At 34.8% G+C, this 25,331-nt stretch overlaps 1 protein-coding gene across 2 annotated transcripts in view; it reads right to left on the reverse strand.

Moving 5' to 3' along the window:
- NTN4 (netrin 4) overlaps nucleotides 1-25,331 on the reverse strand; it is a 98,144-nt gene that overhangs the window by 21,169 nt on the left and 51,644 nt on the right. For both annotated transcript variants that reach the window (XM_036019436.1, XM_028531633.2), the window contains exons 4-5: nucleotides 14,356-14,482; nucleotides 12,206-12,394 (exon numbers count right to left, since the gene is read on the reverse strand). In XM_036019436.1, the coding sequence (XP_035875329.1) occupies nucleotides 12,206-12,394; nucleotides 14,356-14,482 (316 nt within the window). The remainder of the gene's footprint in view (nucleotides 1-12,205; nucleotides 12,395-14,355; nucleotides 14,483-25,331) is intronic.

The raw sequence follows: 25,331 nt of genomic DNA on the forward strand, positions 1-25,331 counted from the left end.
GAATCGAACCTGGGACATGTTGGTTCCCAGCCCGCGCTCAATCCACTGAGCTACGTCAGCCAGGGCTAGGAAATGGGTACTTTTATAAACAATCTCATAACAAGTTCCCTTCAAATAATGAATTTAGGTACTTACCTAATGTTATAAAAATTTTATTTACAGATATGTAGTTGTAGCAATACACTTATTATGTAAAGCACTGTCCGTCTATAGAGCATTTATAGAGAAGAGTTGCAACATTAGGTTGCTCTGGAGTTCATTCTGCTAGGAAACTTAACTGTTAATGAAACAGTGGATGAACACCTTTTTAAAAAAAAAATCTTGACTAGAGGACATGCTTATTGATTTTTTAGAGAGAGGGGAAGGGAGGGAGAAAGAGGGGGAAAGAAACATTGATGTGAGAGAGAAACACTAAATGGTTGTCTCTTGTATGTTAACATACAAGAGACCGGGGACCAAACCTGAAATCCAGGCATGTGCCCTTACTAGGAATCAAACCTGCGACCTTTCAATCTATGGGACAAGGCTCCAGCCAACTGAGCCACACTGGGCAGGGCATGGATGAACATGTTTTTAAGTAACTTTGTGCATCCATAATGCTCTGAAATTCGTGCTGTATTTGTTTCAACCACAAATGCTGACAATGAATATAGCTGTTTGAAAATTACCTGTAATACCTTTTAGGAAGCCAGAAAATTTAAAAAAGGTAATATAATAGAGTTGGTAAGGTCATAAACTTAGGAGTCAGATTGGATGAGTTCAAATCTGGTTATGAGGCTTATTACTTGTGAAATTAACCTTCTCAAGTCTCAATTTTTTCATTGATGACATAAAAAATAATAGCTATGCCATAGGTTTGTGTGAGGATTAAATAAGATAGAGTATGTATGCAGCAATGTATCAGGTACTTAGTGGCACCAAATGCTCAAAGAATAAATATCATTACTATCTAGATGAAACATTGGTTTTAAAATGCCCACCATTTATTCATTCATACCTTCATCAAAGAGTTCTTGAACTTGAGAGTTAACATGAACTATGCTAGGAGCTGAGGATACAAAACTGAATACAGAGTCACTAACTCTTCAGTAGGAAAGAAACATATGCAATAAATAATTACAGGGCAGTAAATGTTCTAACAGCATTGTCTAGGGTGCATGGAAACACAGAAGAAAGGGCAATAACTGTTTCTTGCAGGTAAGGCTTGTTTTTAAAGGAAATTAATGATCTAACTGGATTTCAAAATAAGCTGAAACTCCCTACTTTGCACCTGGAAGAAATTTGGTGGCAAATAGCTTTCTTGACTATTCTAAGTCCTATAGAATTAGGTAACTGTCCTGTTACATATTTTTCTTTGGATTAAAAAAAATCAATTTGCTATTACTGTCCTTTTTAGATCAGAGTATGAGAAAAAGTTAGGGCATAATCTAGGGTCCTGCTGCTTATAAGAAGGTACTCAATAATGTCATGTAGGATGAGTGTCACGGCCATCAACCTATGTGAATGTAATAAGCATGTACAAAATGGCCAGGAACAAAACGGAAGAGCTATGGCTTCCTTTATTCTCATGGGTTACTAAAGCCTTTGGTGGTAGAGTCACAGGAAACCATTGCTGTCTTTTCACCTTTATTCCCACCTTCACTGGAACTCTAGGAATCTGTTCACATGTCTTTCACTAAGAGTGATCCACGGTGCCAAGCTTGCTATAGAAATTACCAGTTATGTTCAGCACCTTACCCCTTTAAATTGCCGGGACTCGTTAAGATTACCTTATGGCTCTAGCTTTTGCTATTTTGTTAGTAAAAGCTACACTGGGAGCAAAATATCCTGAAAGTATTTGCTTCTGATTTAGCTTTGCTAAAAATAGAACTCAAAGTTCAAGGCCCTCAGCTGGGAAAGAAGTTGTTGGTCAAGCCCTTTTATCACTGCCCAGTGGCTACTCCAGTGGGCTGCCCAGGCTCCCAGCATTGTTTTCTCCTGAAAAGGCCAAGGCCCTACAGCGTTTCTGATGGGGAATTTTTAATGTCAAATCTATTTTGAAAGCTGTCCAGCTCCCTGCTGAGGTTCTTAGAGAACCAGAAGTTAAAGGAGATGACTTTGAATGCAGCTCTAAACAGAAAAGAGATAACATGAACTGTTATTACTATATTAAGTGAGAAGTTAAATGTTAGATACAATAAAATCTGCTTTTTTGGTACAGTTTTCCTTTTTCTTTCTACTATTAACTATATTTGCTAGTGGATGAGTAGCTATAAACAAATAAAAAATTGTAAATGAGCTTTACTCTGTCAAAGGCAATATGGTTTACCCCTTTATTAACCTAGGGAACAGTTTTCTATTTATCCTTTAAATGCTATATGCATTGTGTTCAAAGATATCTAGTTCCACGATATTCAATATGTATGTTAATTCCAAATAAGATTATGCTAGAATAAACCTAATAAAGAATAATCTAAATTAAGATTTGCCTTTCACTTACCGAAATGCAGTGGCTGCTGAGTTACTATTGTACATCCCACACAAAAGATCTATTTATGCATGAAACCTATCCATTCCTGCATCTATTTAATGCTTTAAAAATAAATGTAATATATTTAAGTATATTCACTACCTGCCTTCTATAAACTTTTAACAAGTAGTGCTAATAAACACAAGTGATACCTTTTTTTTATGCTTCTTTTTTTAAAAATTTTGGTTCAATTACAGTTGTCCCCATTTTTCACCCATTATTTTCCCCTGCCCTTCCTACCTCCTACTTCCACATTCAACCCTTCCCCTGCCCCTTCCCTTGCCCCTTTCCCATTGTCTTTGTCCATGGGTCCTTTATACAAGCTCCTTGATTTGACCCTTCCCCTTCTTCCTCTCCCCTGCCCTCCCCTCCTCTCTGGTCACTGTCAGTTTGTTCTTTATTTCCATGTCTCTGGCTCTGTTTTGCTCGCTTATTTGTTTTGTTGATTAGGTTCCACTTATAGGTCAGATCATGTTATTTGTCTTTCACTGCCTGCCTTATTTCACAGCAAAATGAAAAGAGAACCAACCATATGGGAAAATATATTTGCCAATGACACCTTGGACAAGATTTTGATCTTCAAAATACATAAAGAACTCCACACCAGGAAGACAAACAGTCCAATTAAGAAATGGGCAGAGGACCATACAGAGGGCCCATGGACATATGATACCTTTTATTTTTAATGCTTCACTATGTGACCCCCACTCAGACCCTTAATATATTTTTTTGTATCATTCCTTTCCTGTTTACTGGTTGTAATGGAGCCAGTTGCTATTTTTTCCTGGGTGTATCTCAGCATTCTTTGACAGCTAAATAGCTAACTTTGTATTCCTGGGTTGCTACTTCAGTTAAAACTGAAGAAAGTACTTTTGAATATACAAACAAATTTTACTATTGGCAAACTTTTAGGTATAATTTTAGACACTGTATTTTGCTTTGAAGAATTTGGTTATATCACACACCATTCATTATCTTTTTGTTGAAGAAAGCCTCCTGTATTCCCAATCCACTCAAGCACCATCCACCCAGGCACCTAGCCAGGAGTTGAGGTCATTGCTAACTCCTTTATCCTTTGGAGAAAGACCCTTATTTATTCCATCTATCTTAGATCTCTCTTTTGAACGGATGGTGCTAGTTCCTGCTATAACCTGTCATAGCACCCTTTTCTTTATAACACTTATTGCAGTCTTCAATTACATATTTACTTGGGTAAATTTATTTATAGTCTGTTTCCATGAGGTTAGGGACTGTTTTATTGTATATACAGTGACTACGATAAGCCTTCCACATGGTTGGTACTGAGTAAATCTATGTTGAGTTTATAAAATGGATGAATTATAGTCACTTAATAAATAGTTCTTAATGATTGATAGTCTTCTGGCTTCCAATGTAATCTCTTTATGATTTTTTTTTCTTTTTGCCTCACTGCTATTTCTATAGTACAGTGTGAAGGCCTAGAAAGAAGGAACCATATCTTTTCAACTGTGTATCCTCAAAACCTAGAACCATAACTGACTCACTTTAGGGACTCATTTCATCTTTGTTGAATGAATGAATGAATGAACAAACTTCTCAATAACCAAAAACAATGAAATGATTTCACATTTTAATGAACCTTCTAAAAGTTTTAGTCTATTGATTTTATAAGTTTTTAGTATCTTAGCACCACAGCATTTGCAATACTAAGATACTAGAAACAGAAAAAAAAAACAAGCAAAACAACAAATCTATAGAAAATGAAAATGTTCAAGTAGAACAGATTATTCTTAATCTTGTTCCCTACATGACCATGAGACTATTTTCTACATCTATTGCTTCACTTAGTCAAGTTTTATTATTTATTGTTTGTAATAAAAGTTTTTTTATTCTAACTCTGTAGGAGATATTCTCCACCTATAAATGCCTCTCACTGGTAGCAGAATTTTTTTTTGTTACATTAATGAATCTGAAATTCCTTTTCTCACTTTTATCCAATTATATCCAATTATGACTCTTTGTTCTAGGGAAGTACATTATTTTTTGTCACTCCCTATATAGCCTTATACCTTTTGAGTATGTGTAGAAAGTTATATTCTTGCCAAGAAGTTTCCTAGTTGATCTGAGAATATTTATCCATTTTATATCTATCCATCAGTCTCTTTTCTTAATTATTTTGTTGCTCTGTCTGGAATACTCTCCAGTAACCCCCACCTTTCTTGTACTAAAAAATCCTTAAGATAAATGCAGTTCTTTAATGTTCAAACTTTACATGACTCTTGCTCAGTAAGCAGGGACTTACTCAAACCCAAACCAATATATATTTTTAAAATCTAAGTTCTTTAAAAAAATTATTTTTGGCTCTAATATATATGCCTGATTATTTCCATCTTTGTTAATGCATTTTTGTTTTCATCAACTAGGTCACAGTGTAGAATCAAGTTATTTGGATCTTTGTAGGTCTTTGGCTCAAAGTCCTTGAGGTCAGACTAAGCTGGGTTTAAATCCCAGCCCTGCCTCTGATCAGCTGCACGAACTTGAACAAACTATATAATTGATTTAAGCCTCAGTGTCCTCATTTATAAAGTATAAAAGGTACCACCTAACTCATAAAAGTTGCTAAATGAGATAACTTATGTAAATTGCCCAGTACAATGTCTAGCCCCTAGTAGCCACTCAACAAATGCTGGCTCTCTTTTTTATACCCCATCTAATTTTGCCCAGACTTTCTAAGGATTTTAATATTTTATAATTATTTGCTTGATTTTTTAATTCTGGGCCTCATCAAATGCAAAATGACATATTATTTATTTATTCAGTGAATTACACTTTCTCTTTTGGAAATATTTTAAAGAATTTCATAACCTCTCCTACTTCTCTTCCCCAATCTGACTTTCATTATACACCAATTCATAAAATTTCTTCTTTTTGGGTGAGTTTTAATATATGTTATTAATATTTTAAAAAGATAGTCTTACTCTGATTATTACATTATGTTATATATATTTTCTCTGTCTTTTTTACTTCTTAACCCTCTTGTTTTATATATTAGACTTTAAAAAGCTGAGATTAGAGTATTCCAACTATTATTGCTGAGTCACTAGTCTGTTTAAAGTTTGCTTTTCAAAAACAGTTGCTTCATATTGATTCTATGCTGGAATCATTCACAGTTACTTTCAATACAAAACAAAGATGTCTATGTGTTTATATGACATAAAATGAATTCATGTGGCTTTCTAAAACTATAGTTTGAAAGGGAAAGTTCATTACTGGAAGAAATGTCTATGACCCTTGAGAAAAATCCTTTTCTGAGGCAGACCAGAACACAGGCATCAGAGTGAAAGGAATGGAAGGTACTTATGCATCCTGAATGTGTCCCTGTGGTTAGGTATTATGGACTTTATTAATTTAAAATTTTTACTTCTAAGATAATTTGAAGGGAAAAAAAAGTCCTTGTAGAGGTAAAATGAAATAATTGTTAAATAAAGGTATGAGCATACAGTCAAACATAAAGATTCTTCTTGGGAGCATCATGAGAAGGTCATATCTGTGGCAAAATAGTCACCTATTCAAAGCACTTTTATTTCCATCAGCTAAGCAGTTCTCACCCAAGCCAGAAAGAAGAAAAAAAACTTGGATGGATGTTAGCACTCTTTCTTTACAAAGAGAGCTGGCTAGTTAGGGTAACAGTAACCAAGTAACCAGACATTATCTTGGTAAACACTTGGTTTGGGTTTTAAGGCAGGGGGACCAAAGTTATTTTTATTCAGTCTCTACTAAAAGGCAGTTGACTGCATTTACTTTGGCCCACCAGCCAGGAAGGAAGGGCATGTCAGGTTTTCAAGAGGTTGTTTACTTTGACAAGGAATGAATTCTGCTTTCTTTTCTATTTGCTGAAAAGTTTTCTATTAAAACTTCTCTTTAAATATAGAGAGAGACTATAAAATATGTCTTGACATAAAGGTCAATAAATGTATTGTATAGTCACTAACTGGCTGTTTCCTAAATAGAGAACTAATACTGTTTTATACAGAATTTTCTTCAAACATCTGTTTCAAACCATGTGTTCTACAAAAGTAAGGAAAATTCTCTGTAGGAAATTTGATGTCATGGAATAGCTGTTATATTCCATATCCAATCAATTTCCCATCTGTCTAACATTCAATGTATCTTTTGTTAAATGTTATGGAGGGGAAGGGAAGAGGCACTTTATGAAGAACTAGATTCTATGATTATGTAAATCAAACACAATAACATCCTTATAGTTTAATGCTATGTTTTGAATTATGAAAATATGGAAGTAAACTGTCAATGTAGTAGTAAACGAATTTCATTATAAATTATAGCTGTATTATAATAATTCACTTAAAAGTATGAGATTTATGGTAAATAAATTTATATATTATAAATAAGAGGACATTCTCTGAATGGAATTGCTAGGTGTTTATTGTGACATTTTTACATGAAAAATAGACATCTTAGAATTCTGCCAGAAATTTCTTGGAGAAAAGCAGAGGTTCTAAGTTAGGCATTCTTAAGCGGGTCATTCTTACCAGCATTCATATCTTTCATTGTGTCAGGAAAAAAACATGTCCTAGCCAGAGCTTTAGTAATCCTTCAGGATTCTCTGTCAGTTATGGCTAATTCAGTAAGTAGGTTAAATTATGGATGATTATTAATTCAAAATCTTTCATCAAAGAGGAAAGTAAATAGAGCTCACACTGAAAACAGTAGTGATATGTGTACTGGTTTTCACATGCTGGCCAGGAAACCAAAGAGCTGAATCAGAATCTCCAATGATGCTTTAAAAAATACAGATTTAGGCCCCCATCCCTGTTGGAGATTCTGATTTGGAAAATCAGTGTCAGGACTCTGAGATTTCATATTTTCAATAAGAGCTCTCAAGTGAGTCTGAATCCACATGCAGGTTTGACAAGAGAGAAGCGCTTAGACCAGAGAAGGGGCTGTGAGGGCAAGACTTTGTTCAAAGGAGAGAAACCACTCCACTTTTGGTTTAGAGTCTATCTGAGTCACTGAATTCTTCATAAAAGACAGTGATTGGGTAGCTTGAAACTGGCATGGTGGGAATATTTAAACCACAAAAATTGGCCGATGCTACAAATCAGGGCTCCCCCCCCCCCCCCCCCCCCCCCCCCGCCCAGAGAGTCAACATGCCACTGTCTATTAGGGTTATTCTCACATTTAATAATGTGCCTGCTAAAGGAAAATCTACTTAGGCTATAGGATACCAAAGGCACATAGTGACTTTAGAGATTTCAAAGAAGTTACTCTAAAAAAGACTGACTTCTCTTTTAGAACAGACAAAGCATTCCTCCAAGTACCTTATTGATACTTAGTAGCTAAGTACTATGTACCTAAGTACTAAGGTACATAGTGATAATTATATTGTCCATTTTATTTCTGTACCTTAGTGACTAGCCAGTTTTAGTCTTGATTTCTGCTCTTGGCCCTAGATTCAGCTGAGCAGGTTTCACAGAGTCCCTTGTGTTCACAGACCTTAAATGCACTGTCCTTTCAAAATTCTTCCTCTGAGTTGTAGAAATAAATTTAGTTTCAATGATCTCCAGTAGTCTTAAAAAAACAAACAACATCTTTGGAATCCTCAGAAGTGATTTCTTAGCAATGGAAATGTGTAGTTGATTATTTGGGTCTCACAGTTGACTCTGTTTACAGTTGAAATAAAGAGGAAGTGAGAACAGAGATGGTTTAATTGCTTACAGGAATAAATCTATTGGCTAGTAGATTTGGTTCATGGTCTTTTCTTAAATTTAGGTTTAATAAATGTATGACCATCAATTAAGTGTACACATAAGGATAATAGCAGAGTGCTTATCAGGATAGTGGGAGGGAAAATATAGCCTGGAACATGAATGAGGCCAATAAATCCTTGGTTTATTTGGCAGTGAGCTAGCTGCCTAACTGTGAACAGTGTCCAGATTAGTGTCACTAATATTTGTTGAATGAATGATGTACCTAGGTAAGTATTCTATTGAATGTGCAATAGATTGAATAACATCAATTCATTCCATTTTCTAGATCAACTCCTTAAAGGCAACAAAGGCAATCATTGATTAGAAAGTAGGGCAGCCCTGGCTGGTGTGGCTCAGTGGATGGAGTGTGGACCTGTGAACTGAAAGGTCGCCAGTTTGTTCCCCAGTTGGGGCACGTGCCTGGGTTGCGGGCCAGGCCAGGCAAGCCAGGTCCCCAACTGGGGACATACGAGATGCAACTGATCAATGTATCTCTCGCACATCAATGTTTCTCTCCTTCTCTTTCTCCCTCCCTTCCCCTCTCTTTAAAAATAAATAAATCAAATCTTTAAAATAAAAGAAAAAGAAAGTGGGACAAATTTTGTTTCGGTCCTTTAGATGAAAAAATAAAACAGCCACCAAAGTGTTGGAAGCATCTTATCAAGAAAGTCTCCCCTTAACTGCCTTCATCCCACCGCACACTGTCCCTCAGGTACCCAACATATCTCTTTCATGGCACTTTCCTTTTATAGTGAGGATAACAGTAGAACCTACATCAAAGTGCTTTTGTGAAAGTTAAATGAATCAATGCATATATAGCCCTTTGTATGGTGAATGGAAAATAGTAGGAACTCAATAAATGTCAGCTATTACTACTATATCATTACCATTACCACAGTGTATTGAAATGGCCTGTTACTATAAATTTCTCCTCATCTAGAGTGTAAGATCTTTTACGGAAGACCTTTTATGTTTACAGACTGGTGCTTATCACAGTACCTGTCACGGAAAAGACACTCAATAAACGTCTCCTGATCTAAACTGAATATGTAGTTTATATGCTTCCCGTAAACTTTGTGTGGGCTGCTGAGGAGACATAAACTAGGAAATAATGGAGAGACATGTTTTCATATGTCATTGCTGATATGTGGCTGTAGATTGTCTAGGCTTATGTTTGTTAATATTATGTTAATATTATGTTTGTAAATATTTCACTGATAGAAATATAAGATTTATTATTTCCTTGATATACAGTTGTGGGATCTAGCACTTGGAAAAAAGTAACAAGTGAAAAAGGAATCTTCTAGAACATGGCTTCCCAAGTGAAGTCCTCATATAGATATGGCCACAATATGATAGCAACATTTCCCAGTGTGTTCTGTAGTAACACTGGTCCCACACGATGTTCTCTGTAAGAAAAGCATTCTCTGGTTAAATTTCAGAGATGTACCTCCGAGCTCTGTGGGAAGTTTGTAATAAACATTAGCATATAGAAGGCTCTGAGAAATCCTGAAGTAAAGAAACCTTTGATTAATTTACCATTTCCTGAATTTTCAGGCCATAGAAAAATTTCCCTTTATACCAATTCCTATTAACATCTCATGGAATTAGTGTTTCGTGGATCAACTTTTGGAAAGTGCTATAGTACAGAAACATATTTATCCAGATTTCTATTTCTTTTCCCTCAGGAAATCCTGATGTTATTCAATTTAAAAAAATTCTAAGTCTATATACACAGGTAGAAACGCAAACCTTTGTTAATTCAATGCTCAGGGAATGATAGGATGTTCTGGTTAATTTTTAAGAATCAACCTTTACAGCAAGTGCTAAAATGCATTTAACTGTTATTGAAAAACATTCTGCAGCATTCTCAAACTTCCATATGATACAATCACCTGGGAATTTTGTTAAAGTGCACATTTGACTCAGTAAGTCTGGGTCAGAAGTTCTGAGTTTTCTAATCAGATGATGCCAGTGGGATTGCTCTCTGAAGCACACACTGAGTAGCAGGTTACTTTTCTGCCTTGGTGAGCACGGTAAAATAAATGTAATAAAATTGTTATTTTGAATAACATTGTACATGTTGTTGATGGAACCACACACTGAGATAGTTTAAATTTTTAAAAATATCAACTTGTTTTCTTGATACTCTCTTCCTCATAAAAGTAAAGTGGGAACTAATGAGGAGAAAAGTTGTGGCTATAGCAAATCTGTATCAGCACCTAGCATGAAATCTGATACATTATAGGTACTTAGTAAATATTAAGTACATTAACTTGTCAAAATTTTATTACCAGCATTAATAACTCTAGAGGTGACATGGGGGTAGATCTGCCAAGGAGATAGTTAATGATATGAAAATGTTGCTAAGTAATAGTGAAAATGTTGCCAAAAAACACTGCCAATTATACAATATATTATAGAGAATATTTAGCTAGAGAGAAGAGCTGAATGTGCTAATAAGTGTTGGGATCTACTCTGGCTCAGAAAAGGGAAAAGAAGAACCAGAAAGGTGCTAATAAGAAAAACCATGCTAGGGAAGTGAACAGACACAGGCATCTCTGCCCCAGACGGATGCTGGAAGAGTCATAAAGTGAGCAGAGATATAGGCCTTCCTCGGGCAGTCTACCAGTCAACCAGGGAGCTGCCTGGAGAAGAAAAGGAGATACATCTACCTCCTACAAACTATGCTAGAAGGATTAAATTGGTATCAGTTGTTTTCATAAATCCCTCCTTGGTGCATCTAAGTATTTGTTAACTAGAAGAGATTAGCAATGTGAATTATTACTATTAGTTTCTAGCTTCAAGTCTGAGTATACACAGGAGCAGGAGTAAAATAGAACCTTGAGAAATATGACATCCAAATTTGGGGCTTAACATTGAAAGTGAGCTGTGCCACAATCTATCTTCCATAATTTAAGAGAGAAAGTTTGTAACAAATAAGCCCGCTCAAATTTTCATGTAGATATCTCCTAATATTAAAAATATGTATTTTTCAAGAGCAATAGATTTGTTCCTTTAAATTAAAAAAAAACCAACAAGATTTGAAATGATTATTTCCCATTGTATTGCTCCCTTCCTGTCACTGTTTTGAGCTAGAACATGGAGTCCTCAGTAGGGGAAGGAAGGGCATGTTCATCAATCTCCATTAACAGTCTTGAGTGGTTTTGCCCTCTAATAATTTCTGACTTAAGAGACATGTAAATACTCATGTAGTTTGACAAGCTATTCACCCACATTGGATATTGACTTAACTTTTATATATACCTTTTACAGTCACATTTCAGAAGATAATTGGACAGATATTTTAAAATTCTACTTTTTTCCCCCAAATAAATACTTTAGAGTTATACCAACAAAAAAAAGCAGAATCCATTCTATATAAATTTAGTATTTTGGGGGAGGGTAGGGATTTATTATGTTCTAAACTTGTTTACGATGCAGGGGTACATTAGAGCAGTGTCAACCAAAGCACATTCATATTGAAACCGAAACAGGTGTTCAAGTTCACTCTGGCTATGAAAGCTAGAATGACCCACATGCAGGTAACCACTCTTTATTTCATTAATTTCAGCCCATTTATTACCTATACTCTACTGATATATTTTGTCTTAGATAAAGTATATCTCCCTCTTTATCATTCTTTCTTTTATACTAGTTATCTTGTTTTCCAAAATGTGGTGCTGCAGGAAGTAATTTTAATTCATGGAGAGTGAAAAAGGAGAATTACCTTTATGAATATTACACTGTTTTTACCTAACTAACAAGTTGAAAATTCTTGCACCTTATCAATCAAGAAATAAACTGATGTGTGTGAGTGTATTCTGTGGAAGTTCATGACATCTCTTCCTTGGGCCAGCACATGAAGGATGAAAACATCTCTGTTGTACAAATCACAACCCCCCCTCCCTTTTTTTTTTTTTTAAGTAACCATGAATTCACTTACATTTGCAAGCATCTGGAGCAGAGAAGGGTCTCCGGAGGTCCCGGTAGAAACCTGGCTTACATCGCTGGCAGTGCTGACCTTCTGTGTTGTGCTGACAGTCATTGCAGACACCGCCACTACGATTCCCCGATGCCTCCCACACATTGATGTCAAAGTGACAGGTATTGGCATGGCCATTGCACTTGCAGGCTGAAAAAGGAAGCACGGATGAAAAACAAATAATCAAAAATATAAAGTAGTCAGTTTTCTAATATTCAGTTAAAATGTCTTAAGTTCAGTTTTGGTGTTTTGAATAGTGTACATTTGCACAGGACACAAGAATCAAAACAATATAAAAAGCTATACATTGAGAACTCTATAGTCTCCCATCCCCTTTTACCCTGTTTCCTCTCAACTTTAATAGGTTACTACTTTCTTTCTTTAAAGTTATTTTTTGTGTATACTTTTAGTGTTTCTCTATTGAATTTTGAGATATATGGGTAATTGACATATTACATTTTTAATTAAAAAATAAGTTTGATCAAATGTAGATTTATCTACTTACATAGAGATATTACAGTTACTTCCAGTTACAGTTAGCAACTGGAGTTCACACTTATTTTGGAAAGACTATTTGAGTGGCCACCAATTTTTTTTCTCTCTTTAATGGTAATACATCACCATTTCCATTCCTGCTGCTTCCCAAGGACCACTGTTATCACTGTGGGTCCTATGGCCTTACTTAGAAAACCCTAGATTGTCAAGCATTACTTGAAAATGATAATTCGTATTGCAGATACAGGCCTGAATTTAGGCTCACTAATGAGTCTAGAAGGAAGCTTCTGGTTGACAATAGTTAGTAACTTGGCAGGTAGATTGATTTATTTTTCTGTTCATCAGCTATTGTTGCACTGGTGAGTTCAAAGTATTCTCTTATAGAAGCCTCAGTTTTCTTATAGAAGATGCCAGGAGTGTTTCTTATGTAACCAGTTTCTCAAAGGCATTTCTAAGATTAACAGTCAATAGCACCAAGTGACAAGTCTCTGTGTTCTATATGTGTTTAGATATGCAGCTGGTTTCTCTGGAAAGGGCCACAATGGCATTCTAGGAATTTAGGAGAAATTCTTTAGATTCTCTTGATGAGTGATTTAGAATAAGATTCCAGACTTTTTTTGTAGAGGTCAACTGTGTTTGAGAATGTTTGTGCTATTGTTTTTCATTGTTTCCTTGATGTGTTATGATATTTTGACCAGATTCATAATCTTGAAAAAGCATAGTATAAGATAATTTAAGATTTATGCTTAGAGGAAATCCTTTACATTTCCTAGAAACTAAGATAAATTAGTTATGCTTCCAAATTATGTATGAGAAGGCACTTCTCACAAATTTACCCACAGTGTTTGCCTGTAAAGCCTAGTAAAATTGAAGTTTGTGTGTATAAACATTGTTATGGGCATGTGAATTTCTCTGAACATTTTGAATTATAAAAGAAATGGTTCATATTCCCATATTTTTTATCCTCCTATATAATTTCAAAACTTAAACCCAAAGTTAACCCTGGTAATGCAGTCTCCTTCTTGACTAACTGGTACAATTTCAAATTTGATTTGTCCTTTCAAGTAATATTATCGTATTATGGGGAAAAAAGTACTTCATATGGAGTTTGAGGACTTGGAACCAAGTCCTAACTCTATTACTTACTAATTTTGGTAATTTACTTAATCTTACTAAACTTCAATTTCCTGTTCTCTAAAATGGGATTAACACCACCTACATTATAGGGTTGTTTGAGAAATATGTTTAAAATAGTTATTTGCATGATTATAATTCATTAATTCAGCTACAAGAGTAATTGTACACCATAATGCTAGTTGCTTTTGTGTCTAGCCGCATTTTTATGATGTCAAATTATCAAAGAAGGGTGCTTAGGTCCTGAAAAGTGGCCAGACAAATGGGCAATTCATTCTTGGCAAAAGAGTCACATTGGCAACTTGGCAAGCAGCAACTGTTTCCAATGGTTGAGGTCACAGTGGGCAGTGATATGGGCTGTTTGTGTAGGTTACTGTGTCTGTCACCCACCACTTTATATTATGTTTCCAGAGACAACAAGAAATCCACAGATAAGTTTACTTTATTAAGAAGGCTTTGAGTCTTGTGGGCTTGGTACTTACTTGTGCACTCATTAGGAGATCCTGTTTTGCCATCAGCTGCCTGCCAGGGGCGGTCATTGTATAATGGTGCACAATGTTGACAGTGAGTGCCTGCTGTGTTGTGTTTACACATACATTTCCCATGGACCTAAAAACAAAAATAAGTAAGAGCTACGAGCACAAATGATGCTAGGAAAGAACATTCTTTCCACAATCTTATCTCATTAGTTGGCTTTAGCCATATGACATTCATTCACCTACTTTGGGGATATTTTTATGTATTATATTTTAATGCTATAATGAATATCTTTGGAGGTATTTGTGTACATCTTTAATTATTTATTAAAATGTGTCTTCTAGAAGTAAAATTACATGGCAAAATATATGCATATTTTTAAGACTTTGAATGTACTTTGTCATAACAACTGGGTATTTTCCTTTAATCCACAGTTCAGAATAGTTGAGGGTTTATTAAAATAGTATTTCTCACAAGGAGGAATACTAGAGTAGAATTCTCTGGGCTCTGAGACTTTTATGAGCATTTTAATATTTTTGTATTATCTCACTAAATTTCTATAAAGTAATACTTTGGATCATCTTGAAAACTTCCTAATAACTAAAGATTGCCATGAATTCCAGAACCGAGTTGCACTTACTGACACATGATGTCATGACTGTACAAATGAAAGTTTTGTCAAGTAGCTCAGAATGGAGTTCCCAAATTTGTATCTATGAGATGTTTTTTTTCTTCAGAAACAGTATTAAATGTAACTCAGCATAAAGGTAATAAATTATATCAACCAGTCAAAAATTATTTACTGAGTAGGCACTATGTTAGGCAATGTTTGGTACACAAAGCATCATAAAATACAATTTGTTTTTAAGAAAAGTGTATTATAGAAGAAGAAAAAAGATTTGCATAGAAAAATATTACAGGTAACTGGACAGTAAGTAAGTCCCTAAGAAACAAAATTATGTTGGAATTCAAAAGTTGCAAAAATCACTATAGGTTGGCAGTTCTGGAGGGCTTTATGAGACAGGTTAGATTTTGAGCTTGTCTTTGAAGATGGACAGTATTTCTGATGGAAGGGAAGAAAGTAACCAGGAATAGGAAACAAAATGAACCAAGGTGTGGTGCTAGGAGGCCAGAGGCAGGGATGGGGCGGGGTGGGGGACTGGGTGAAAAAGGTGAAGGGATTAAGAAGTACAAATTGGTAGTTACAAAATAGTCCTGGGGATGTCAAGTATAGCATAGGAAATATAGTCAATAACATTATAATAAATAGGTATGGTGCCAGGTGGGTACTTGAAATATCAGTGGGACCACTTTGTAAAGTACACGATTGTCTAAGCACTATTCTCTATACCTGAAACTAATACAAAATAATATCGAATGTGTAAACTGTAATTGAAAAATAAAATTTAAAAAGAAAACAAAAAAAGACTTAATATAAAGTTTAAAATAATAAAAAGTCATATAATTTCCCACCAATACATAGTCTGTTATTGTCTTTCTTCCCCTTCTTCCTTTCTTATCCATATATGTATGTGTATATATATGTATACATACACACACACTTTGTTTTTATACCTCAGCTTATACTTTCCAACAGCCAGTGGTACCCATGTGTATCTTCTGGTAATGTTTAGAATTTTAAAAGGTTGTTAATTCTTATTTACTGCCTTTAGACATCCTTTATAACTTTCAACAGCCATGGATAGAGTATTACATAAAGATAGATGCTACAAAGTGCTGCTAGAGGAGCTAAACTATCATTATGGGTCAATTTTTTAGGTTTGGTCTTAGAATTCCCACAGCCTGTAAGTAATTTCACTGGATTCATAGGTTAGCCCTAGATGCAAACTCCAGGCCTTAGGAGGCCACAGACATTTAGGAAAATCTCATCAAACATTCACATGTATCACAAGATAATGTGGACAGGTCAGTTCCCTCTGGAGTAAGGATTTCAGAGCATTCCCTTGTTTCCCACATGCTGAGAATTGGGATAAACCTCCCAGGGTCTGAAAGATGCCAGCCCAGCAAATTTTTCTGCACACAAAAAGATTCAAGGAGTTGTCATTTTCAGTATTATCCAAAATAGCTGTAAATTATTACCTAGATCATTTGAAACAAGAAATCCTTCCTCAGCGATACAACTGTTACTGTTCAAGCTTGAAAGATCACCCACTATTTGATGCTCGTGAAAAATGTGCAAGTAAAACTAGGTCTTCATTGAAAAAAAAAACAAATAAAGGGAACTTTAATAGCTCTTGTTTGGTACACAAATATAAACTAGAAAAAAGGCAAGAAAATGGGATTATATACTTAAGGCTTATTTGGAGAGGAGTGGTGTCTGGCTATCTAATTAGAAAATGAGAAATCTAACAATAAATCTAGAACTCCTAGTTATCTAAGAGGTATACCTTGGCATTTGGGGTATTCTCTGAGTTTTATAGCTGCTCTATTATACTAAAAGTGCCTTATTCTGTTGATATAAAAGTTTTTCCTACTTATATCTAACACTTTTATTAGTTACTAATATTAACCTACTTGCAAATCATTTTTAGCATATTTATCTTACAGGGAGGGACTCATACAAATTTAAAGCATTATTGAAACAGCAAGCTCATTAATAGCTGTACATTTTGGTGACAGATATATTATAGCCAAGTAAGTAAAGAAGAGAAATATACCATTTCTTTATATTGAATATTTGAGGGTACAGACACAGGAATCTAGGTGGGGAGCAAAGTGAGGAAATTACTATCTTTGAAATACATGATTGGAAGATACACAGTCTTGCCTAGAAAAGCTGCTTTTTTACTGTTGTTCCTTTGGGAACAGAAGGCCTTCCAGTAGTCAGCAATTATGGAGTTGTGAAAATCCGGTCACTGACAGTGTCAGGCAAATGGGTTGAACAATCGCTTATCAAGATGTAGAATATTTAAACATTAAATGGGAGATTGGCTTAGACAACTTTGAGGGTCCTTCTAATCTTAAGGTTCTGTGATTTTAAGGTTTCCTTTTCTGTGAATACTGCTTGGTTGTAGGCAACTACCCATAATCCTTTCTGAGCTGCCAGAGACTACTTAAATGTTCTAACTCTGCGTCCTGTTACCATCTTACCAATACAGAACATTTCCAGACCATCCAAAAATCATACAAGAGGGATAGGACAATATCTCCTCTTTCTTGCAGGTACTACTTGTGACATAAATGAAAAAAAATGTTAATAGATAGTTTCTGAAGACGGACTTTCATTCGTCAATACTAACTATGCCTAAATGAAGTTCTATTCTTTCTGATTTTTCTGTTTTCTTCCTTATATACTGCGTTTTTTTCCATTGCTTGTGACTAAAGAAATAGTAGACTAAATATTCTAGCTCCTGTCTTCCAAACAGAGGTATACTTCACCATCTAGGGATGATCACCAGATAGTCACTATAATGGAATTACCAAAGAAAAAAAAACATTAATCTGGTTAGAGCTCTGGAGGTGGTACATTGACTGAATTCTTTTAGGAATGTGTGATAAAATTTGCTTCTCAATTGCATTCCAAGGAAGAAAGGAACAACTAGTAATTATGTCCAACTAAAAATTCTGATGAAAGTTTGTGGGGAAAAGGAAGATTTTATAGCTAAGTATTTAGAAAGCCTTGCATTTCATAAATAGGGGAATTTCCTGTGTTGCTATATCATTATTGTTTATGCACACATGATTTTAATTGATTACCGTCTAACTGGGTTGGACACCTGATATTAATGTAATATTGTGTGCCAACTGTAATTGAAAAATAAAAAATATATAAAGTAAAAAAAATCTTATTTCATATCATCACTGGAACTTCAAAAAATGTTTCTGTAAAGAGGATACAAACAATCCCTACTCTATGAGCCAAAGGAAAATGCTTTCTTAAAGGCAGCTGCATTTAGCTATGACCAATAATTTAGAAGTAGAACGATGCTCTGAAGAAATTTAAGGCAGAATGTGACGGCAAAAACTGATTAATTTGTAAGGAGATAGTATGTCCCTTTTAGAGAAAAGGATTAACTTTTAAAAGAATAAACTTCTTAAGCACAAAAAGAGATAAATTATAATAACAAGCTAGCCTGTTAGAACCTGCTCCTCTTATGCAGGACAAAAACATGCACAACAATGCTAGAGCACAAACCTTTGAATAGAAAGCACTGTAAGAAAAACATGTCTTTTCATTTACGAACAAAATATTCCTTTTCCTTTTTAAAGGTCTGCATGTTTCAATTTAACAGAAGAGGGAGCTCATTGGTGAATATGAAGCATAATCATTAAGTTTGGTAGAGAATGGGGCTTGAAGCAGACTGTCAGAATGGGGCAAAATAGGTTGAAGGCTGAGTAGTCCAAAGCTTTGTCCAATAATATATATAACAAGAATGCAAGCAATTGAAAAGCTCTGCCATCTATTCATTGGTCTGCACTTGAACACTTGAAAAAACACTTGTCACAAAGCATGGGCAATAAGATAAAAACAGATATAGAGCAGTAGCAATTATGATTAAAGAATTAACATTGGCCAGTACTTTGAGACTTCTCTCTTCCCAGCTAGCAGATGCCTGAAATTATTCTTGTAGGGATTTATCTCTTTAGCATCTGAATGGTGTTTTTAGGTCCAGGAGCTCCCTACAAGAATGCACTTCCACTCAGAAGGGGAGTATCCTTACATTATTGATATTAGCAACAAACATATCTGTAAGGATTATTGCCATTGGTTCTCAATAATAGAATTGGACTTGAGTTACCTAGACAAGGAAGTGATTTCTTGGTGGAGGGAAAGGGAATGTCTTAGGGGAAGTGTTTAACAAATTTGCCTAAGATCACAAAGTCAGAAAGTGGTGGAGCTATTTGAATTTTAACAGTCTGCCTCAAGCCACCATCTTAACCCCTAAACTGTGCTCTTATAAGACCTTGGGGTGTAAGATTTTTGAGGGATCCACTTTGGCCAAGGCTCTTCAGGGCCTTACCTAAATAAAATTGGTTCCAAACCAATTTGTCCTTGAAGAGCTCTTCAGGACAAAGTCTGGTTTGGACTCACAGTGAGCCATTTCTTTCAAGAGTGTTGTGTTCTTGAGTAGATTATTAGTCCCATTCCTCTGGGAGAAACCTAGGAGCTTTGGGGATAGGTAAATACAGAAAGACTGATCCCCATTTCCCACACCTGGCATAAATAAGTTTGGGGCATGGAGGGACAGAGGATCCTTTTAGATTCTCATTGGTTCAGTGTAAAACCTACCTGTGCACTGGCCACTCGGATGCCTCCCGGGGCATTTCTGGGCCACTTCAAGCCCTACTTATCAGAAACACCACTGAAGACATTTACAAAAGGAGATGATAACAGGAATGTAAATGAATTCTAATTAGAGATTTGTTCTTTGCCAACAGCACGGCCAGTATGTTATTTACTCTCCCTATTAGATATGATCTGGTATGGATAGTAAAAGTAGTTAAACTGCCTTTACAATCAGTTTTCATTTCGGTTACAGAGCATGGTGAGAGCATTGAACATAACCTAATAATTTAGGTAACTTTTTAGATTTGGGTTACTGGTTTATTTCCATTTTTTTCATGTATAAAATTTTGTATGCCCCAAAGCTTTTATTTATATATCTAAATGATGGTTTATCTGTGGCATTATGCACCAATAAAGAAGCAGGCATACCCACATACAAAGTTTCCAAATCCTACCAAATCTGCCTAATCCTAATTATGGGCCTTAATTCCCAAATTGCTTAAAGACCTTTATTTTGTAGTATTACAACTAGAACTAAGAACTCAAATCAAGTTTTGTGGTTTATCTTTCAATATTCATTGTGGGCCCCTTTGTGAACATTAGATAAGTAGTCAAAATCAACACATAATATAACAAAAGCAACACCCTCCCTACTCCAAGCCAACCCATTAGTAGAAAGGAAAGCAGAAACTGCTCCATGGGAGAGGAGAACATCACTTGGGCCTTTCAAAGAAATTGCAGTTTTGAGTTTCATGGTATTGTTAATAAAATAATCTTACTTTTTAAAGTTAAGTAAAAGAAGGTTTTAAAATATTCCCATTGTTTTAAAATATACTATTGGCTCAACAGTATGTTTTTTCTTAGTGAGCACTTCAGTTTAAATTTTAGGTTCTTGAGTAATTTTAGGTAGGATTCTATTACCCTTCAGAGTAATGATCTCCTAGGACAAAGTAAGTCTTTCTCTTTCTTTTTGTGAGTTCAGGGTTAGAGATTATTTTTATTATAACCACAGGTGTAAAAGTTCAAATGTAACATCTTTTTGGAAACCTCATTATCAGAATATCCTTTCTTTGCATATTTCCCTAATTAATGTGTAATATTCTTTCTGTTGGGAAAAGTTATAAAAGACTTTGAAATCCTCCCCTACCTCAAAGATTACAGTGTTTTGTTTAGCACATTCTTCTGGGTTATCCCTACCTGTTATTATCATGGAACTATTGCATGACTCTCCAAGTTGTAAAAAATTAATATTAATGCAAATAATTCATCTGTAGAAATGCAAATCAGTTGTGCCTGGTAAGAATGTAATTGATTATTGCCTTTCATATCGACCTGTTTTGCATCAGTTTGTAAATATATTTTTGCATTTTTAATTTGCCTATGTATGTATGTATGGTTCTTTGAATTTTCCTCTGAACACTTTATAATGTCTTACTGGTCCATCATAATAATGAGTTAAGTAAAATTGTTGATACATGTTTCTTTTTTATTTCTGTGAGAGTTATGATACTTTTTAAAAACATATCTTTAACACTGCCATTTCTTATCTTCCACTATAGTTCTTCTATCAAGACTACTTGAAGATATACTTCTAAAATTAGAATTTCAACATGCATTATAAAGCTAAATGGGTTTTGAATGTCTTATATTTTCACAAGATTAATTCTACTAGCTTCCTCTTTTCTGTACATCAGGCACTTTATCTTTCCTCTGATGACTGTAAAAAATATGTCTGCCATAAAAATGCAAATAGCATTGAACTGAAAATTGTAATGCCCAGAAGGCTTATGAAGATTACATTCAGATATGATCATACTATTTCCAAGTTATAAGATTGTTTTCTACTTTTATTTAATTGTATAGAACTGTTTCTTATTTATTCTTTGTTTCCAATGGGCTTTAAGAATTATTTCTGATTACTGAGCTTTTAAAAGTGATGTCTACCCAACACATACATTTATTTGGCTGAATTCTCTGAGTTATCCTAGGTTAAATGCATCATTTGGTTTCAGATTTGCTTGTATATGATGGCAATAAAGTAAGACATTCTGATTTTAAGATGTTTCTTTCAGTATATCTAAGACTTCCTTGACTTAAAATACTAAATTAGCTTCTTTTCTCCTCTATAAAAGTCACAATTTCTTCAGCTGCAAGATATAAAGCAAGAGAAGACTGGCAAATATCATTTTATTCTTGTTGCAGTTGTTGTGTATAGACAGACTTTGAGTTTCTTACAATACTATATAAGCAACTATCTCAGTATACAGCTAACTGATTTGAAATTCCTTTCAAACAAGATTGCTACCTGGTCACTGTGTTGAGTGACTAGAACCATTGCTAATAGCCATCCCATCCACTCCACCTCTGCTCTTCATTTGATCTCAGTTAAGTCTTTTCATAATTTCATTTTATACTTATCTTTTTATACTTAAACTTTTCTAAGGTCAGAACGCAAATCAGTGGCAGAGCAGGGAGCAGAACTCCCAAGAGAATCCTAAAATATTAGAGGCTACATCTTAGAACAGTGATGTCATCAGGAGGATTTTTTCCTTCCCACACCTAAAATAACTTCTTAAAATCTCATTTAGGGAAAAAGGCATCATACCAGTGCCAATTTCTTAGTACCTATTAACTTAAATAATTTTAGAAAAAAGCAAAAGTATTATTAACAATATAGAACTTCTAATATGCTGTTAAAACTATTAACACAACAACTATGGGCAAGAACCTGGGAAAATGAATAAAGGCAAAAACTAGTAGAACTCATTTTGTAATCTGTCAAGCAGCCTTTGATTTCAGAATGAAGGAATGTTTTGTGGGGTTTTGTTCAATGTCTTTTAAGATTTAGATGGGCTTTTACAATTAGTTGGGGGCCAGGTAAATTCTATTAGAAATGCTATGGGGGATTATTAAGTACTTTTCACCCCATTGACATTCACTTGCTCAATGTGCTCACATGGCTCCTCGTTATTTTAAAGGAAAATTCCTTGTCACAGGCTATTTTGCATTCTCTTACAACTTTTTTTTTAATTCATTCTAGTTCACATTTTCTACTTTTTCCTTTTTTCTTGACAGCTCTGTTTGGCTGTCACTCAGTATTCTATACAGTGCAGAGAGTGTTACAAAAGTTGACTCGTTTAAGATAAATGAGCCCCTGATTGTAGTACAAGAAGCCAGTTGCTAGGGCATGTTTTCTTCCATAGTCTGTCATTGTTGACTTAATTCATTCACATGCTTCTTTTTATATTGAAAAAATGCTTGTTTCTAGGTGAACCTTATAAAACGTAGTCTTTATTAATGAGTATGCTCATATGAAAGATCAACAATGATTTATTAAAAACTTATGATTATTTGGCAACTCATCAGAATGCAGTCATTAACAAACCCATGATCATCTGTGTGATGATAAAACAACAGCCACAGCCACTGCTATTGAAAGAATTGCTTTTCTCTAATACCCATCTACCCAAAGCTATTGCTTTTTAAAATGGTCAGCTTAATGACTGGGGCTAGAAAAGAAATATATTCATACTGTGAAATTCCTATGTAATCAGCCATGGTTTTTTTGTTTGTTTGTTTTTTTAGGTATAGATTTTTTTCTTATTGAGATTATGTATATATAACATAAAATTAATCACTTTAACCATTTTAAAGCATACAATCCAGAGGGTTTTAGTATATTAAAAAAATTGTGTAGCCATTGCCACCATCTAATTCTAGAGCATTTTCATTGACCCCCAAAGAAACCTGGTGCCCATTAAGCAGTCACTCACCATTCCTCCCTGAGTTCCTGCTCCTGGAAACCATAACCTACTTTCTCTTTATGGATTTCCCTATTTTGGACTTTTATATAAAAGAAATAGTACAATATGTGGCCCTTTGTATTTTTCTTCTTTACTTAGCATGTTTTCAGGGTCCATTTACATCGTAGAGTATATCAATACTTCATTCCTTTTTATAGTTGGACAATATCGCATTGTATTGGGTGTACCACATTTTGTTCATTCAACTCATCCATTGATGGACATTGGGTTGTTTCCACCTTGGGGTTACTACGAAGAATGCTGCTATGGACATTCATATACTAGATTTTGTTTAGACAAAGGTTTTCAGTTCACTTGGGTATGTACTGAGGGGAATTGCTGGCTCATATGGTAACTACATTAAACTTTTTTAGAAACTGCCAGACTGTTTTCCACAGTGGCAGCACCATTTTACATTCCCCCCGGCAATGCATGAAGGTTCTGATTTCTTCACATACTGGCCAACAACTGTTATTACGTCTTTCTGATTATAGTCATCCTAGTGGATGTGAAGTGGTGTCTCATTGTGGTTTTAATTTGCATTTCTCTAAGACTAAGGATGTCAGCAATGACCGAGGACATCGTTTCATGGGCTTATTGGCTATTTGCACATCTAATTTGGAGAAATGTCCATTTAAACTTTTGTCCATTTTAAATTGGGTTCTTTTCTTAGCATTATGTGGATAAATGTGATGTGAAGAAAATAAATTTTGGGAATAGATACATAGGATCTCTAATCCCTTCTCTCAATAATCTTGAATAAGTTCCTTAATAATAAGATATATTTTCCAACCTATAAAATAAACATAATGATACTGGCCCCATGTGTTTGAGGATTAAAACAGAAAATGTATGTAGATATGTAATGTAATCAAGAACAATCATTATTATTAATGTTATTAACATTTATCATCTCAAGTGAATAACATTATCTCTTATTTTTAAAATGTCATTGATTAAATTATTTATATACTGACCCAGGAGTTTTTGAACCTTTTTTATGTTATGCATAGTGAATGCCCCAGTATTTGCCATTAAAGAATCAGACAGCTCAGCAGATAGGAAAAGTTAGATATGTAAGCAAATAATTATAATACAGTTAGGTAAAAGTTTCAGTTGAGGGATGTATAGGGGACTCTGGAAGGATAGAGGATTCTTTGACAAAAAAGCTGTAATTCCTTGCTTTGTAAAATGTTAATGAAGTTAGGTGGCAAAGTGTAATCCAACAGTGTTAAATTCCCTTTTTATTATGTTTGAGAATTGAATTAAATTACAAATAAGAATTAGAAGATTAATAGGCTACAAACTACCATCTTTAGCCTCTATTTGGCATATGGAAATACTAGGATCCCAGCCCTGACTGGGATGGCTTAGTTAGTTGGGCCTTACCGTGCAAAGTGAAAAGTCACTGGTTCGATTCCTGCTCAGGGCATAGGATCGATGCCTTTCTCTGATATCAAAGTTTCTCTCCCTTTCTTTCTCTCTCACCCCCCTCTCTCTAGAAATAAATAAATAAAATCTTTAAAAAAGGAAAGAAATACTAGGATCCTACGTTCTCTTTAATTTTAATGACTGCCTGGGCCTTATATGGGAGACAATGAAACCACTACCCTTCGGAAATTCTGTGAGCTGACAGCCAGCTAAGTTACATGCCTGGTAGTGGTGCCTTCAGAGATGCAAAAATAAAAGGCAAAGGACACTTGATCAGTGTTTACTCTTACAAAATACATATATGTGTATACATAATACTTAATAGTGGAACATGGAATCTTTTTTCTATTTCTAGTGTGTGAGCTCTCTTAAATATATTTTAGTTTTTGAACCATGATTTTATTCTTTCTTTCTATCTAAAGAACTAGAGAGAAAAGTTAAAAAGATGTCAGATTCTATATGACTAAAAAAAATAATGAGTTAATCAATACCATAGTCC

The sequence above is a fragment of the Phyllostomus discolor genome, chromosome 2 (assembly GCF_004126475.2).
Source record: "Phyllostomus discolor isolate MPI-MPIP mPhyDis1 chromosome 2, mPhyDis1.pri.v3, whole genome shotgun sequence".
In the NCBI taxonomy this organism is placed as follows: Eukaryota; Metazoa; Chordata; class Mammalia; order Chiroptera; family Phyllostomidae; genus Phyllostomus; species Phyllostomus discolor.